Genomic DNA, 18994 nt, shown 5'->3' with positions numbered 1-18994 from the left:
CTGCTGGGACTGGGAGGAAGTAGCGAGAGTTGATGCTGAGGGTCAGGATACTAAGGATTAGGAGGTTCTAGTTTCTAGAGAGAAATATGTGTTTTGGGGTGAGGGGCTGCCCTCTGGTGCTGTTCCAGAAGTACAGAGCCTTAGCTTACCTTCAATTGCAAAGATCTTTTCCTGAAGCTGGTTCTGAATGGTCTTCAGAGCTTCAAAGTTATTCACCCGGAACACGTGATCACGAGGTGGCTTGGATGCAATGGTATTAAGCTCTTCACGGGATTTCACATTGTTGAAGGCAGATCCCACCTGTTGTCAAGGAACAGAGGCTGAATCAGACACTGTCTAGGGTAGAAATGTTATCCAGCAAAGAAAATTCTCAGGAAAAGTATCTGAAACAATATGTGTCACAAGAGGGAATATACCAGAAGTCCCCCGGGACAGGGCTGCCAAGGACAGTAGAGTAGGTTGTACACTATGCAAGGAATTCTGTCAAGGGGGCAACTGGTGACTGAAATCCAGTCTTTGGTCCATTTGCTGTGCCATGCCTCCTGTGTTGGCTGACCTTTCTCCAGAGGAAGGGGAGACTTTTTCTTTCTATGAAGGTGTTTACTACTTAGCAAGTCACGCACCTTTTTCTGTGTCACACAAGGTACTGTATGTGGTAGTTCAGTTACATTGGTGATTCCAACCCTTTACCCATTCCTGTATCCAAGCCATTTCCCCAAAACTTTTCTGTGCCCTCCTATTCTTGGCAGAATAGGCAGAGTAATCTACCCCCGCCCCATTGTCCCTCAGTTCAGCTACATGTTTTGCATGTTATTAAATGTGATGCAAACAGAGGCTTGAAAAAGTGCTCGCAATGCTTCCGCTTACTCTTTTATTCCTCTGCCTTCACCATGAGGACATGCCCAGGCTAGCCCGCTGGAGGACGAGACACAGAGCAGAAGAGCTAAGTTACCCCTGCTGTTCCCAGCATTCCTGTCCAGCAGACAAACATTCAGAAATGGAGAGAGCCTAGCCAAGATCAGCAGGGCTGCCAACCAACCTGGCACTGGTTGCAGGTGCACGAGTGCACCCAGCTGAGACCAGAAAAATTGTCCAGCTGGCTTATATACACTTATTGTTTTAAATGACTGAATTTCGGGTTAGTTTTTTACACCACATCATTGTGACAATAGTTAACTGATACACACACAAATGGACTAGACGTGACTGTTGCCCCACTTTGATTTTATTGACATTTGCTAATTGAAGGGACAGTGTATCTGAGCAGAAACCCTCCACAGAAGCATCAGGCCAGAGAACCACATTTCCTACCCCAATGACGTAGCGAATGACACCCTCTCTGTCTGCCTCAGGGATGACATGCTCGTACTCCAAGGGATCATCATACTTTTCTCCATCTGTGATGACAACTAAGATCTTAAGGGCATTCTCCCGGGCTCCGCTGTTGCTGTTAAACAGCTCTCTTCTGTCCAGGGAAGAGGAGGGAAAAGTCAAATGGGAGCAGGTGGAGATACTCTTAATCCTAGGGAGGGAGTGCAGCAGTCACAGATGCAGATGCAGCAGGGCACTGCCTGGGACAGGCTTGGGCTCCCCTGAGATGAACACTGAGATGTGGCTTCCCCACACCTGGAAAGGCAGCAGGAAAGGAGAGAAGAGTGGAGGGGGAAAACACCTTCACTTTGCCTTTACATACTTTTGCATAGGTTGGTTTTTTTAACTGAGTATTATTCCTTTTAAATTAAAAAGTATATATGTATATTTTTTAAAATAAGCAAAATTGGACCCTCATCAAACCTCCTGGTTTGATACAACAGCTCTCTACCTCATCTTCCATATTTTTATCCCAACCCCCACCCTTGCCACTACACTCACCCTCAGAAAATTTACTTCACGGAAAATTCACAGAATGAATTTTCCAAAACAATGTGTGGTTTCATCTCCCTACTACTTAAAACCTTCATTGGATCCCCTCTGGCTTTTCAGTTGTTTATAGCGACCTGGCCTCAACTGGTCTTTCTAGCCTCCCTCCAGCCTTCTTCTCCCTTTCCCGCTCTATTCCCACCTTTAGTCACAAGTTCTTTTGTCATGAACAGTCCCTTCTCCACACATTTATTCATGCTGTTCCCTCCACCAGAAATATCCTTTACGCCAACCCTGTCTGAAGAACTGCCCCCATCCTTCAAAAACCCAGCTAAATATATTACCTCCTTCTTACATCCTAAGCAAAGAGGGGAAGACCTTACACTACTTTGCGGATTCCTGTGGCAGTGTATGTCCTTCCAGTCAGCTGTCTTACTGGCGTCACCAGTTGTTGAGGGTTAGGGTTATCCTTGAAATCTTTGAAGGTGAAATGAGTCCGGAACGCTTCAGAGTACTGCATCAAAGAGAACTGGGAAAGGGCACCTGGCATTACACTGAAGAAGATGCTTCTTCTCCCCCTTAGCCATCTCCCAGAAAGCCCTACAGAAATCTTAAAACACTCCAGTCTCCAAATTCCTTCATATTCTACACTGTCTCCCTCCTTCTGTCTCACCAGGAAAAGATCTGCCATTAGCTCTCACCTCTCAGTACTACAACTCAGTCAGAGATGACATGTGGGTTTCAACGCCCATGCTAAGCCCTATCAGTCAGAGCCGCCCAATTTACAGAGACCTGGAAGAATACTCAGGCCGCATCCAGACAGAGCAAGAAAGAGAATCACGAAAGAAAATTGTGGTCAACTGGCAATTTGTCAAAGTCTGCAACTGAAGTAGAAGGGGGAAATGGCGGCCTGGTTTCTATGTCCTTGCCAGCCTTATATGGGCTATTACCTAACCTATCCATGGGCCCTCACCAAAGTTTTGGACTTTGAGAATTGATTCATCACAGTCGAGACGAACTCCTTCATCTGCTGAAAATCAGATGGGCTGATGCTACCAGAGCCATCAATCAAGAAGGCGATGTCACTATCCTGCTGGGGGCAATCTGGAGGAAAGAAAAAAGAGTATGAATTGATTAAGTACTAGAGTCTCCAGGTTCAGGTTCTGCATGTCAATTATCTGATGAACATTGAAATTAAAAGGTAAACAGATTCAACCCATGATTCAAGTTAAATAAAAATGTGGACAAATTGGTATGAGAAAAAAATGGTTAATTCTGCCCAAGAGAGTCAGGGAAAGTGGTGACATTAGAGCCACCTCATGAAGAACGAGAGAAATAATTTGCCAGGAATACAAAGGAAGAAGCAAATTACAGGGAAAACAAGAAATATCACATATAAAGGTATGCTGGATATTCTCCCTTCTGCCCCTCAGCAATCCACTTTCTACCTTCCCCGACTCTGCTCAGCAGCCTGGGAGGTGGGCCCACATGGTCCATATAAAAAGGGCTTTTTTTTTTAATGTTCTTTTTAATACCCTCTGGCTTCTAGTTGGATTTTCCCAATTAGGAGCCTCAAGAGGAGACTGGAGGGTGGGAAGAAAGTGAGATCAGAGAATTCTCTTGGCTCCCTCCCTGCAAGGTTGTTCTAGGCCAGCTGTGTCCCTCAACAGAAGATCACCACCCCTCTCAGGGAGGCCTACTCCACACAACTTTCTTTCCTCTGGGTTCTGGTGACTTTTCCCTCTCCTTGTCTTATCAGTTTAGGGGTGGTAACAGCTCTGATGCTGCTGGCCCTGGGTTCCTGGACTGTCCCTTGTAGTTCCCTTAGACCCTACCACACCTTTATAATTAGTCCCTGTGTAAATAAACCCTCTTCAAATGATCTTAACTGGAGTGTGCTATAAACATGTACATTATGTCTTTCTGTAGCCTCTGCATACATCAGAGAAGGAAAACTCTGACTCCAAAAAACCTCCGCTGCCTTGCGGCATACCTCTTCAGGGGAAAGGCTAAGGGATTAAACCCCGACAGAAAATCCGGAGCCGGAGTCCCTAAGGCGGTTTGACGTTGTAGTCAACACCGGCAACTCCTGCGGCGCACCTGAAGCCAAGCTGTATCGACTCCGTCTTTCCCTTGGACCCTTCAGCTGCGAAGAGAGGGGGGGTCTGCTGCATGGGCAACAGCAGACCCTCCATATCACCCTGCCCAGGCTCTGTAGCTTCAGCGTCATCGCAAGATGTCGATTCAACACGGGAGGAGACAGATACCATGTCACTCCCGAGTCGGACTGCACAGCCATTCTCAGCGGTGCAGATAGACTCTTAAGAAGCTACACCATCGTCTCTCGAGACGGACGGCTGCCGACAGCCGACAGCGCTATCTGTTCCAATAGAGATCCTGACAGATACAAAGGGGATGGGCCTAAAAGAATTCTGGCAGAATCCAGGAATGGAAATGGAACTACCAGGGTGGAGAAGGAGGTAAAGTTATCTGTTGAGAGTGAGGGACAAAGGAGCAGAGCTTAAGGGAAAAAAACTAAAAAGAAGACTTATCTGAACTTGGTTCCAGAACCAACTTGTAGACAAAAAGATGGCCAAGCAGTTAAAGAAATCAGTGGCAGAAAGCAGCTTTAAAAAAAGATCCACCCCACTCACTCACTCTCCTTCAATCAACAATGTTTGGAGAACTGGTGTTTGGTAACACCCTTGCATAATCTCCTTCTGAGTTTTAGCTGGACTTTTTGACTCACTTTAAAGGAATAGCAGAAGTAATGAGCTGTTACTTCTGTGACTAGATTATAAAAAGACTGTGATTTCTGTTGTGGGTGCCTGCTTTCTCTTCTCCCGCACTCTTTGTTCACCTATCCTGAGGGAAGCCAGCTGCTATGGTGTGAGCTGCTGTCTGGGGAGGCCCATATGACAAACAACTAAGTGAAGCCTCTAGCAAACAGCCAGTGAGGACTGAATCCCTCAATCCAACAACCTTGTAAGTGAGCTTTGAAGTGGATTTTTTCCCCCAGTCAAGCCTTCAGATGAGATCACAGCTCTAATTTGACAACTTCTATCTCAGGAGAGACCCTGAGGCAGAGGCACCCAGCTAAGGTGTGCCCAGATTCCTGATTTGTAGAAGCTGCAAGATAATTAATCTTGTTGTTTTTAGCTGTTAAATTCAGGGGCAATTTGTTATGCAGCAGTAGGTAGAAGAGCATAAAGCAGTGAACAAGCTAGGCAACATTCCTGCTATCATGGAGCCTACCTTCCGGAAGAAAGGACAGACAAGAAACATGTAAAATATGGAAATGTAGATATGACAATGGTAAAGTAGGACAATGTGGTAGGGAGTGAAGGTAGGAATGATTAGAAGGGTCACTCAGGGAAGGCCTCTTTGAAGAGATGACATTTGAACTGAGATTTTTACAGGTGAAGAAAGGGGTCCCCCAAATTTGAGGGATGGAACTCCGTGGGGCACAGCCATTTTTCTTAAGAGATGCCTTTGCATATCCATGGTGGGTAATGTGAGAAACGCTCACAATAAAAACCAGGACACAGGACTTGAGCGGCAAAGCAAGGCGTTTATTCACGAGTCTGCAGAGTCGAGCGCACCCTGAGCCAGGAGAATGTGTGCGGCAAGTAGACTAAGAAAAATTGGTTTTATAGTAATGTGATTAGCTCCCCCTCCCTAACATGATTAGCTCCCCCACCCCTCTCCTTCTCCCCCATTTCTCCATTACTGGTTACTCCAGAGTTACAATCTAACTCGATTATCTAAATGCCCCTATTGTGATTTATAAATATACTAATACTGTCAACTCCCTTCTCAAGAGATCCTCTAATTACATTTGCCCTTGAGACCCTCTAATTATATTTGCCCTTAAGATCCTTTAATTACATTTTCCCTTTGTTACTAATGATTTTCCACTGGTTTGGGAGTCACTATGTCCTTTTTTCTTACAGTAGTTAGTGTCTTAACTATGCAAATGGCTTTGGTCTTTCCAAAGTGCCAAGGAGATGGGAGGGGCTTTAGTCACAGAATGGTGACAAAAGAGCTTACAGGGCCTGTGCAAGATTCTACTAATGGTCATAACCAGTCACCCTGCCCACTGCATCACAGGCCTCAGTCAGGGACTTAAAAATAAGGCAGCAGCCATTAAGCGTGAGAAGGCCATGCAGTTTTGAAAAGAGAAAGCCACACAATTTGCAAGGAGGTGGAGAAGAACCATGTGGTTTTGAAAAGGAGAGCCATGTAGTCTGAAAGAAGGAAAGGGAGGCCATGTGGCCTGGGCTAGTAAGAAAGCCAGCATGCTGCTGCTTTATTTATACCTACTTCAGCAGACTCCAAAGCCTGAAATTTTAGAACTCAGGATAGGCAGAAAGGATTCTGTTAAAACCTGGACTTCACAATGATCAGGGAGTCTGATGACATCCTGGACTATTCTATGGAGGCTGATGACATTGTACACCAGATCCTGAAGGAGAGAGCTGACAGATAAGGAATGGGGAACTTCTAGGCATGTTTTTTGGCTCATAGCTTTTTGGGGAGCAAGGGAAGTGCTGGGTCCCATGGGAAAACTGGGCTCTAAGTTGAAATGCTCACAGTACCCCACTCGAGGGTTGTAATGCTGTAAATAAAGACCTGTTTTCCTCAGCATTAACTGTTGGGTTATATACCAAGGCACCATGTGAAAGAACCCCCTTTTGCTCAGTAACAAAATGATAATAGTGCATTGACAGCTGAGATCTCAAGGAAGAACATGCCAAGCTGAAGGAATAGTAAGTGCAAAGGCCATGAGGCAGGGACAGTTTTGTGTAGTTCTTGGAGAAGAAAGACAGCCAGAGTGGCTAGAGTGCAACAACTGAGGTAGAAGATATGAGATAAATTAGAGAAGTGGACAGGGGCCTCATCATTTAAGTTTCAAGCACTATGGTCAGGAGACTAAGGACAATGGTTGCAACATCTTCTCACAAAGATAATTGACTACATCAGGACTTCTTAAAGTGCAAGACCCTAGCACTTCCCCCAAGTTTCTCTCTTTCTCTATTGAAATCTTCTGCACCTAGACCACTAAGTCATACCCCAGAGTGGTCTCCAGCTCAGTTCTTCCCCTGTCTTCCAGTCTCCTGTTGCCCATCTGTATTCTATGCCAAACACAGCTTACCTCTGAGGGCCTTTGGGAACCTCTGTGGTGGCTGCAGTAGGTTGGATCCAAACAGGAAGCATAAGCCATTTGCATAGGTGTTGTCCTTGCAAGTTTGGTGTAGGGTGGGGCCGCAGGCCTGGGAGACAGTGTGTAGGTCACTACTTCCTATCCTTTTTACTTCAGCATATCCACCCTCTAACCCGGCCCCAACATCCCCAGGTGTCCACGCCTCCCCTCAGAACACTCCAGTGACCCAGAGGCAACTTACCAGCAACCGGAAAGGGTTGGTGGCAAATGCCAGAGACAGACCCAAGGACATGTTCACAGCCTCCGGAGGTACTGAGGAGACACAAAAGTGCATGGTTACATTCAGGGAGATAAAGGGCCTATATAAGAGCTGAACAGGGTTCGCCTCAACCTGGGAGACACAGAGGTCTAACAGGTCAAGGGGGCACCCAGGTCATGGGAAAAGATCATGAAGGGAGTACCTGAGGGTGTCTGGGATAGGGTCTACCTACAACACAGAGGCTGGGAAGCTGGACCCCAGGGGCTCCCACCACAGACTCCCCAGAACAAAAGGAATGCCTGTCCAGGTATATGCACAACTAGAACCCTTGCCCTGGGCTAGGGAGGGCCAGTGACTCACCCTGCAGTTGGATGGGTCCACAAGTAGCTGTGCTGTAGTCACATAGATAGAGGCCTCCTGTTTGGTTGGCAGCCTTTATCTCCTGCGGGGCTCCAACCACCACCCTGGGGTGAGAAGTGGGTACAGATCAGCACAGGAATAAGAGAAAATTAGCATATGGAGAGAAAAGGAGATCACAGAAGAATATCTGCCACCCCAAGGAAAGTGTGAGACCCTCAGAGACTCCCCAACTCTGAGAAACAGGAGGAAGATTCAACAAAGGAAAAAGTTGGAAATTTTAAAATCTTAGAGTGGGAAGGATCCCTCTAAGAATGCCACAATATGTAATGGGGTACAGAGCACGGGTCCCCTGATAATAGGGGAATACCCCTGTAATCCTGCCTACAGGCAGGATTGGAAGTAGGGAGAGCAGATGGTACAGCATTTAAGAAACATTACATAACAAAGGCAAGTTAATAGCCGTGACTTCCTGAAAGGAAGATCTCAGAAGCTGCAGAATTGTGCTTGACTGTGACTTCCAGTGACTCATGAAGTGGAGGGGGGTGGTGCACAATGCCTTCCCTGGATGCCTGTGCATCACTGGGAACTCTTGCCCTAACTAAAAATGGCAGCTGAAAGATGGTCAAAGACATTGGGGACCTGACAAAAATGGCGGACACTAACGCGCCATAGGAAGGGCCAGACATGAGGTTACATAGGAAGTCCCAAGCAGAGAATTTAAATTATGGTGGGCCAAAGGTCAAGAGAGAGCCACGAGGTCAGAGGAGGTCTTCAGAAGATGTCTACAGAGAAGGCAACCACAAGGTCTGCCTGCCTGGGAATCTGCCAGGAAGTCTGCCTTTAGAAGATGGGGGCAGAGTTGATGGAGCCATGGTGACCAGCCAAGACAAGCACAGACACGTGAGGGATAGTTGGAACTAAACTGTGACCAGGAATGCTGAGTTGCAGACTTCCGCTTCTCTGAAAGACATTTGGAGAAGTCACTCTCTTGGGTCATGTTCCACCCTGGACTCCACCATGATCCAGTGTAACATAGCACATGGTTTCCTGAACCACTACATGGAGGCTGAGGACAGCACACAACAGATCCTGAAGGAGAGAGCTGCTCTGAGAGTATGGCAACGCTGAAACCCACAAATGCATGTTCTAGAGAAGCTAGAGATCTGTTCATGTGACCAGCTGATGGACAGATAAGGGATGGGGAACTCTGGGGCATGGTTTTTGCTTGTAGCCTTCTGGGGAGCAAGGGAAGTTTTGGGTCTGATGGGAGACGAGGACTCTGAACAGGAGTGCTCTCAGCCCCCCCTCCCAAGGATGGAACGCTGTTAATAAAAACCTGTTCCCTTCAGCACAAATTGTTGAGTCACATAGATTGAAGGAACCAAGTGGCCAAGCCCCAGTTTGCTTGGTTACAAAAACAAATAGATCATTTAAAAATGGTTAAATTTTCTCTTTTTTGTGGCACCTCAGAGGTGGTCAGCTGCTTCAGGATGAAGCTGAACATCTCTTTCCCAACCACTGGCTTCTGGAAACTCATTGAAGTGGATGATAAATGCAAACTTTGTACCTTTTATGAGAAGCATACAGCCACAGAAGTTGCTGCTGATGCTGTGGGTGAAGAAAGAATGAGTTGTCATTCCAATCAGTAGTGAGAATGACAAACAAGGTTTCCCCATGAAACAGGGCATCTCGACCCATTATGGTGTTCATCTGCTACTGAATAAAGGGCATTCCTGTTATAGACCAAGGAGAACTGGAGAGTGAAAGCACAAACCTGTTTGGGGTTGCATTGTGGATGTTGATCTTAGTTTTCTCAGCTTGGTCATTGTAAAAAAATGGGGGGGAAATTATTTCTGGTCTCACTGACATTATTGTGCCTCATCGCCTGGAGCCCAAAAGAGCCAACAGAACCCACAAACTTTTCAATCTGTCTAAATGAGATGATATCCACCAATATGTTTTGAGAAAGTCCCTAAACAAAGAAGGTAAGAAACATTGGACCAAAGCACCCAAGATTCAGCATCTTGTTACTCCATGTGTCCTGCAACACAAACGTCAGCAAATTGCTCTGAAGAAACAACGTACTAAGAAAAATAAAGAAGAGCCTTTTGTCTAAAAGGATGAAGGAAACCAAATAAAAATGCCAGAAACACAGTGCCACGATATGTAGTTTGTCCTCTCTGAGAGCTACCTCTAAGTCTGAGTCCAGTCAAAACTGAGGCTTTCTAAGAGTAACAAATAAATAAGATCAAACATCAAAAAAATTAGTAAAAAAATATGGTTAAATTCAACCACACAGTCATTTTAAATAAATTTCTGTCTGCAATTAACTACCAGGAGCAAAGTTAAAATACAAATGATAAACTAGTAGGGGAGAGATGAGCAACTCATACCCCAGCCTACTTTTTTCAATATAGTCATATTTCCTACAAACCAGTAGGGAAAAATGATGGTAATAATAATAATAATAATCCAGTAGAACAATGGACAACAGATTTTTTAAGTGTTCACAGAAAAGAAAATAATCTCTCATTTATAAAGAAATGCAATTTAACGCTAAATTGTGATACCATTTTTCACTTGTTCAATCTGCAAAGAACAATGAGTTTGATAATACACTGGATTGGTAAATGGGCAGTAAAGTAAGTGTTTCCATAAATTTATGTTGTGAGTGTAAATTGTTGCCACCTCTATAGAGGTCAATCTAGAAAAAATCTATTAAAATTACATACACAGACTTCCGGCCAAGATGGAGGCCTAGACAGACATGCTTCCTCTCCCTCCGCAACTAAGAAGAAATACAGCTACCTCAAAACTAGAAACAACCAGAAGTTCCAGAAAATCAATCCGCATGGAAGTCCAACAAGTAAAGATATGAAGAAGAAATACTCATCCAGACAGATAGGAGGGGCAGAGCCGGGGCAGAGAGGACATGATGTGGTGGTGGCAGCAGTGGCAGTGGCGGCGGCAGCGATGGCAGTGGCAGGCCAGCGGAAAGCATAATCACACATTTTAAAAAGTGGGGAGGGACACCTGGGGGGCACTGTCAGCACCAGATCAGACTGCACTGTTACGGTTTCAGCGCCAGGGAAATTATTGCTTCTGACTGTGAAAACCAGTGAGGATTGGGGTAGAGGAAGAAACTGCCAGTCTATCAGTAGAGTCCACTTGTTTAAAGGACCCCCACGGTCCTACAATGTCCACGGACCCACCCACTCTGGGAACAATGGCCAAGGCAACAGCTACAGAGGTGCCAGTCCTATACAGAAGTGAGAGAAGCACCTGAAAAAGGGGCGAGTGCTGAGCAAGTGACATTGTTCCCTCTCAGACCCCTCCTCCACATACAGCGCCACAACGTGGTGAAACAGGTCACCCTGTACTGACGAATACTTAAGGCTCTGCCCCTTAAATATAACAGGTGCAATAGCTCTACCTAAGACACAGAAGCAAACAAACACAGGAGCCTGTCAAGATGAGGAGACAGAGAAGTATGGCCCAAAAGAAGGAACGGATCAAGGTTCCAGTGGAAGAACTAAGAGATGAAGAGATAGCCAACCTAACAGACGCAGAGTTCAAAACACTGGTGATAAAGATGCTTGCAGGATTGACAGGTGTGCATAAGTATGGCAATTTACGGAGGCAGATTTAATGGCAGGTGCACTGGGCATGCACCCTGGGCCCTGACTTAGGAAGGGCCCTGAAAATTAGTTTGTGGATATGTACTTGTTTCATATACGGTTTAAAAAATAGTTTCCTGTGCATATAAATAAATATTTTTATATTCCCTGTCTCTCTCTTTTTTTAAGGGGCCCAATATTTTCTTCTGTGCCCAGGGCATCAACCGAACTCAGTCTGCCCTGATGGCAAACGGGTAAGGGAAGAAGTGAAGACTATGCTAAATAAGATGAAGAAAAATCCACACAAAACCAATGATGAAGGAAAGGAAACCGGGTTTCAAATCAATGATTTGGAACATAAGGAAGAAATAGATATAAAAGACTTCTTTGGAAGATGGTAGAGGGGTGAGGGGAGGCTGCGCTTGGTTGGTCCCAAGACCTGTCTGTAGTTTAGGCCTAATTGTGGGCAGAACGTCTCAGTTAACATCTGGATACTGGCAGGAGTTGAGCCTTGGCACTGCTGAATCAGAGAAGACCGTCTGGGAGCAACCTGTCTGGTGAGGATAGCAGAAGAGAAAGGGATGAGACAGGATTTCTGGCTGGCTAGGCTCCCCACGCTGCAGCTGGCAGTGTGCAGAGATTTTTTAATGACCCTAGGTTTCCTCTGAGAAGAGATGGGAGGAGAGCAAGGCTCTGCCCACTGTCAGAGCTAGGAGTGAGCCAGGTGGCATCTGGCCCTGAGAGGCAAGGAACAGCGTACTTTTGTGTGTGTGTTTGTGAATGTGTTTTTCTTTTTTATTTTTCTCTTTTGATTGTTTTTTGCAGACAGGGGAGGAGAGGCTAGGTGTGGGGCAAGATTCTTGAGGAACGCAGAAACACACTCGCCCACTCCCCAATGCTCCCCTTGGGTCATGCAAGCTTGCACATCAAAAATGCCCTGGTATGCCCACCCAGGCGCACAACCAACCCGCCTGCTGGCACACCAAGGTGCCCCCAGCCCGCCCCAACAGGCATGCCCATGTGCACCCAGCCCACCCCAACAGGCGCACAACAAAGCTGCCTGCCAGCGCGCCCAGGTTCCCCCAGCCTGCCAGAACACTCGCACAACCAGTCCGCCCACTGCAGGCCCCGATACGGGTGCACAGAAGAGCCTTAGACCCACCCACCCAGTGTGAAATGGGTCAGCGCGAGGGAGTGCATTCACGCCTGGCTGAGGCCAAAGGAGGGTGAAGTAAACTAGAGGCACTTTGTAAAAGTTTTGGGTACTGGCTCTAGAGAAAGGGCTAGGAGAGCAACATACTAGATCCCAGTATAGAGTCATCCCCAGTGCTATGGGAGAAATCACTTAAGCAGACTACTCCCCTCCAAGTGGTGCCAGTGGGAGGCATCAGCTCAACAACTGTAAACAAGAAGAACACAACACAAAGACAGAAAATAAAAGCAGATCAATCTAAGAAGCAGAAAAAAACAAGACCAACCACCCAAAATGGAGAGGCAGAATAACACGCCACCAAACAGAAACAACACCTCACCAAAAGGAAAGAAGGAATTCCCAGAAGGAGAGGTAGATTAAATAGAGGCAAGCAATACATCAAACTTGGAATTCAAAACAATAGTAATGAGGAAGCTGAATGAACTAGACAAACTCAAAGAAAACTACAACGAATTCCAAGGGAACTACAAAGAGCTCCAGGGAAACTACAAAGAACTCCAGGGAAGCTATAAGGAACTTACTGAGAACTACAGCAGCATAAAAAATGACATAGAAACTAACAATAAGAACCAGGAAGAAATGAACAATACAACTTCTGAACGGAAGAACACAGTAGAAGCAATCAAAAACAGGCTAAATGAAGCAGAGGATTAGATCAGTGAATTAGAGGACAACATAGAAAAAATTCCCAGACATTGCAACAACATGAAAAAAGACTGAAAAAGAATGAAGACAGTTTATGAGAACTGCAGGAGAACATGAAACAAAACAATATCCGTATCATAGAGATACAAGAAGAAGAAGAGGAGCATGGGATTGAAAACCTGATTGAAAAAAGTAATGACAGAAAATTTTCCTGACTTCATGAGAGAAAAAATCATGCAAGTCCAGGAAGCACAGAGGGTCCTAATGAAGATGAACCCAAAAAGGCCCATTCCAAGGCGCATCATAATTAAAATGCCAACATTCAAAGACAAAGAGAGAATCCTAAAGGCAGCAAGAGAGAAACAGCAAATAACATACAAGGGAGCTCCGAGAAGACTATCAACTGATTTCTCAACAGAAACACTACAATCCAGAAGGAAATGGCAAAAATATTTCAAGCAATGAAAAACAAAGGCCTACAACCAAGACTACTCTACCCAGCAAGGCTCTCTTTCAAAATGGAAGGTGAAATGAGGAGTTTCCCAGACCAAGGAAAACTAAAAAAATACATCTCCACCAAACCAGCATTGCAAGAGATGTTAGAGGGCCTGCTTTAAGAAAAAGAAGAAAAAAGCCCTGGCTGCTGTGACTCAGTGGATTGAGTGTCGACCTGCGAACCAGGTGCCGCTGGTTTGATTCCCAGTTGGGGTACATAATTAGGTTGCACATCAGTTCCCCAGTTAGGGGCACATGAAAGGCAACCACACAGTAAAAAAAGAAAGAAAGAAAAAGAAGAAAAAGAGAAAGGGAGAAGAACACAGGTACAAAGGGAAATGAATAAACACCTGTTAATAATAACCCTAAGTGTAAATAAATTAAATGCTCCAATCAAAGGACACAGGGTGGCAAAATGAATATGAAAAACATGACCCACATATACACTGTGTACAAGAGACACACCTCAAAACAAAAACTCTACACAGACTGAAAGTGAAGTGATGGAAAGAAGTATTCCAAGCAAGTGAAGATGAAAAATAAACTGGAGTAGCAATACTTATATAAGACAAAACAGATTTCACAGCAAATACATAAAAGAGACAATAAAGGACATTTCATAATACTTAAGAGAACAATCCATCAAGAAGATATAACCCTGGTAAACATATATGCACCCAACATAGGAGCACCCAAATATATAAGGAAAATCTTGGAAAACTACAAGAAGAATATCAACAGCAACGCACTCATAGTAGGGGACTTTAACACCCCATTGTCAACAAAGAAACACCAAGGATATTGAGGCATTGAAAAACACCCTAGATCTAATGGACTTAGTTGATACATATAGAAATTTTCACCCCAAAGAAGCAAATATGCATTTTTTTCAAGTGCACGTCGAACATTTTCAAAGATAGACCACATGGTAGGCCGCAAAACAAGCCTCAACAAATTCAAGAAAATTGAAATTATATCAAGCATCTTCTCAGATCACAGAGCCTTGAAACTGGGAGTCAACCTCAAGAAAAAAACTCAAAAATATTCAAATTCATGGCGAATAAATAACATGATATTAAATAATAAATGAGTTAACAATGACATCAAGGAAGAAATCAAGAAGTTTCTGGAAACAAAGGATAATGAGCACACAACAGCTTAAGACTTATGGGACACAGAAAAAGCAGTCCTGAGAGGAAAGTTTATAGCAATACAGGCCTACATAAAAAGGATAGAAGAAGCTCAAATAAAAAATCTAACCCTAAAGCTACAGGAACTAGAATAACAACAACAAACAAAGCCCAGAGCAAGTAGAGGGAAGGAAATCTTCAAGATGAAAGCAGAATTAAATGACAGAGACTAAACAAACAATTCAAGAGATCAACAAAAGTAGGAGCTGGTTCTTTGAAATCGACAAGCCTTTAGCCAGGCTCATCAAAAAAAATAAGAGGGCCCAAACAAACAAAATCAGAAATAAAAGAGGAGAAATCACAACCGATACCACAGAAATACAAAGGATTATAAGAAATTACTACAAACAACTGTATGACAAGAAACTTGACAACCTAGATGAAATGGACAAGGTTCTAGAAACATATAACCTTCCAAAACTGAATCAAGAAGAAGCAAAAAGCCTGAACAGACTGATAACAAAGAGGAAAATTGAAACACTAATCAAACAAATTCCAGACCCACAAAAGCCCTGGACCAGATGGCTTCAAAGGCAAATTTTACAAAACATTTAGGGAAGAATTCATGCCTATCCTTCTCAAACTATTTCAAAACATCCAAGAAGAGGGATGACTCCCAAACTCTTTCTCTAAAGCCAGTATTACCCTAATCTCAAAACCAGGTCAAGACACAATGAACAAAGAAATATCACTGATGAACATAGACGCTAAAATCCTTTAAAAAGTATTGGCAAACTGGTTCCAGCAACACATTAAAAGATCATACACCGGGGACTTCCGGCCAAGATGGAGGCTTAGACGGACACGCTAGGTCTCCCTCAACAACTATAAAGGAATACAACTACTTCAAAACAAAGGATAACTAGAAATTCCAGAAAATAAAACTACACGGAAGCTCAACATATGAAGTTATAAACCAGCGGTGCCATTTGGGCAGGTAAGAGTTAAAGAAGGCAAAGCTGTTTGCAGAGCGGCGGGCGGGGCAGCGAAAAATCCCGGAGGCAATCAAGCCCCTGGCGTGGGCGACTCCAGCGCTGGGGAGAGCAGCCGCAGCATCGCCTTGAACAGTGAGGCCCAGGGGGGCGGGAGGACGGATCCCGGTCTCCTAGCTGAATAACTGTGTGAATCCATCTTGGACCCCCGCCCCCACAGAAAGCACCACAGGGCTGCGAAATAGGTCGCAGACTGGCACTGGTCGCTAATTTGTGACGCGTACACAGGCACCGCCCCGGACAGCCAGCCCAGGAAAACAAAACGCATCTGTCAAAATGTGGCAGACAAATATAGAGATCCCGGTGGCACAACTCACCAGACAGCAGATAGAGAACCTGACAGATGAACAGATAAGAAACCTGTCAGAGGCTCAGTTCTGGGCCATTGTTATCAGGTGGCTTACAGAATTCACAAAAGAGCAGGAAAAAGATATGAAAGAAGCGAAAAACTTTCATAACGAAAGGAACAAAACCACATACGAGACAGATGGTGAGGAATCCAGAGTTCATTTCAACAAACTGGAATATGGAGAAGGAACAAGCAGTCAACCAATGCAGCGAGAGGAAATAGGAAGCAACAATGAGAGGATCAGAAACCTCTGGGACAGCTATAAAAGGCCCAACATAAGAATCATTGGTTTGCCAGAGAATGAGGAAGATGAACTAGAACTTGAAAAATTGAGTGAAAATATAATAAAGGAGAACTTCCCAGACTTGGGGAAGGGAATAGACATGCAGGTCCAGGAAGCAAGGAGAGTTCCCAAGAGACTGGACCCAGGGAGAACCACTCCAAGACACATTATAATCAAAATGTCAAAAATTAAGGATAAAGAGAGAATCTTAAAAGCAGCAAGAGAGAAGAAAAGAATTATGTACAAAGGGGTCCCAATTAGACTATCAGCTGACTTCTCAAGGGAAACACTACAGGCAAGAAGGAACTGGCAAGAAATATTCAAAGTAATGAAAATCCAAAACCTACAACCACGAATACTCTATCCAGCGAAATTGTCATTCAGAACAGAAGGACAGAGAAAGTGTTTCCAGGACAAAATAAAACTGAAAGAGTTCATTAGATCCAAACCACTGTTATATGAGATGTTAAAGGGACTGGTTTAAAAAACAGAAGCTAGGGAGATGAAACAAAGGCAAACGAAACAGGCAACGAGAGTGGAAAAGGAACTGTGGGTAAGGGAAGCATAGTGCGGGGAGGTCAACAGGGAGGGGGAGTGGGGAGAGGGAGGGAGATGATATAGGAATTGGGGATCATGGTAGGAGGGAATGGAATAGATGGAGAGAGATTGGGAGGAACTGTATGCACAACTAATGGACATAATCTAAAAGGGGGGGGACAACTGGAGGGAGGGGGGCCACCGGGTGGAGGGGAGCAGAGGGAAGGGAAATTGGCACAAATGTAATATTTTAATCAATAAAACACATTAAATCTGAAAAAAAAAAAAAAAAAAAGATCATACACCATGATCAAGTGGGATTCATTCCAGGGATGCAAGGATGGTTTAATATTCACAAATCAATAAACATAATCACAGCATAAACAAAATGAATGACAAAAATAACATGATAAAATCAATAAATGCTGAAAAAGCATTTGATAAAGTACAACACCCATTTATGATGAAAACACTCAGCAAAATGGGAACAGAGGGAGCATACCTGAACATAATAAAGGCCACATATGAGAATCCTGAAGCCAACACCATACTCAATGGACAAAAACTGAATGCATTCCCCCTGAGATCAGGAACAAGACAAAGATGTCCACTCTCTCCACTCCTACTCAACATAGTCTTGGAAGTTCTAGCCACAGCAATCAGACAAGAAAAAGAAATAAAAGGCATCCAAATTGGAAAAGAGGAAATAAAAATATCATTATCTGCAATGACATGATAGTGTACATAGAAAACCCTATAGGACTTCTGGCCAGGAATGGAGGCCTAGGCAGACATGTTGGGTCTCCCTCCACAACTAAGAAAGAATACAACTACCTCAAAACTAGAGACAGCCAGAAGTTCCAGAAAATCAAGCTGCACTGAAGTCCAACAAACAAAGATATAAAAAAGAAATACTCATCCAGACAGGTAGGAGAGGCAGAGCCGGGGTGGAGAGGATGCAGTGTGGTGTCAGCAGCCGATGGGGCTGCGGCAGCAGTAGCGGCAGTGGCAGACTGACAGAAAGCGCAGTCACACATTTTAAAAAATGGGGAGGGACACCGGGGGAGCATTTCCAGCTCCTGACCAGACCATGCAGCTCATGGTCCCAGTGCCAGAAAAAATCAAGCATCATTGCTTCTGACTGTGCAAACCATTTAGGTTGCAGCAGAGGAAGAAACCACCAGTCTTTCAGATGATTTCTCTTGTTTAAAGGGCCACCACAGTCATAGAACATCCACAGACCCACCCACTCTGGGAACAAGGGCCAGGGCAACAGCTAGAGAGGCATCAGTCCCATACAGAAGGAGGAGAAGTACCTGGAAAGGAGGTGAGTGCTGAGCAAGTGGCATTGTTCCCTTTCAGACCCCTCCCACACCCACAACACCACAACGTGGTGAAATGGGCTGCCCTGTACTGATGAATACCTAAGGTTCCGCCCCTTACAATGTAACAGGAGAGACAGCTCTACCTAAGACACAGAGGCAAACAAACACAGGAGCCTGTCAAAATGAGGAGAGAGAGAAATAAGGCCCAAAAAAGAGAATGAATCAAGATTCCAGCGGGAGAACTAAGTGACAAGGAGATAGCCAACCTTACAGATGCAGATTTAAAAACACTGGTGATAAAGATGCTCACAGGCTTGACAGATATGCTTGCATATGGCAAACACATAAGGGAAGAAGTGAAGGCTATGGTAAGTGAAATGAAGGAAAATCCACACAAAACCAATGATGAAAGGAAGGAAACCAGGGTTCAAATCAATGATTTGGAATATAAGGAAGAAAAAAAGTCAACCAGTACAGAATGAGGAAACAAGAATTGAAAAAAATAAGGAGAGGCTTAGGAACCTCTGGGACAACTTTAAGCATGTCAACATCCGAATCATAGGGGTACCAGAAGGAGAAGAGGAAGAGCAAGAAATTGAAAGCTTATGTGAGACAATAATGAAGGAAAACTTCACAAATTTGGTCAAGGAAATAGACATACAAGACCAGGAAGCACAGAGAGTCCCAAACAAGCCTGACCAAAAG

At 44.5% G+C, this 18994-nt stretch overlaps 1 protein-coding gene across 1 annotated transcript in view; it reads right to left on the bottom strand.

Moving 5' to 3' along the window:
* The window catches only part of ITGAM (integrin subunit alpha M), a 79277-nt gene that overhangs the window by 48997 nt on the left and 11286 nt on the right, over window positions 1-18994 (bottom strand). The window contains exons 3-9 of the mRNA XM_090277681.1: window positions 7644-7747; window positions 7266-7336; window positions 7016-7133; window positions 2834-2964; window positions 2244-2389; window positions 1312-1465; window positions 150-300 (exon numbers count right to left, since the gene is read on the bottom strand). Coding sequence (XP_090133807.1) covers window positions 150-300; window positions 1312-1465; window positions 2244-2389; window positions 2834-2964; window positions 7016-7133; window positions 7266-7336; window positions 7644-7747 — 875 coding nt within the window. The remainder of the gene's footprint in view (window positions 1-149; window positions 301-1311; window positions 1466-2243; window positions 2390-2833; window positions 2965-7015; window positions 7134-7265; window positions 7337-7643; window positions 7748-18994) is intronic.

Source organism: Furipterus horrens, unplaced genomic scaffold, assembly GCF_987537825.1.
Source record: "Furipterus horrens unplaced genomic scaffold, mFurHor1.1.pri manual_scaffold_5, whole genome shotgun sequence".
In the NCBI taxonomy this organism is placed as follows: Eukaryota; Metazoa; Chordata; class Mammalia; order Chiroptera; family Furipteridae; genus Furipterus; species Furipterus horrens.
The sequence above is the reverse complement of the archived record's forward strand: the minus strand, read 5'-3'. Positions and strand labels throughout refer to the sequence as shown.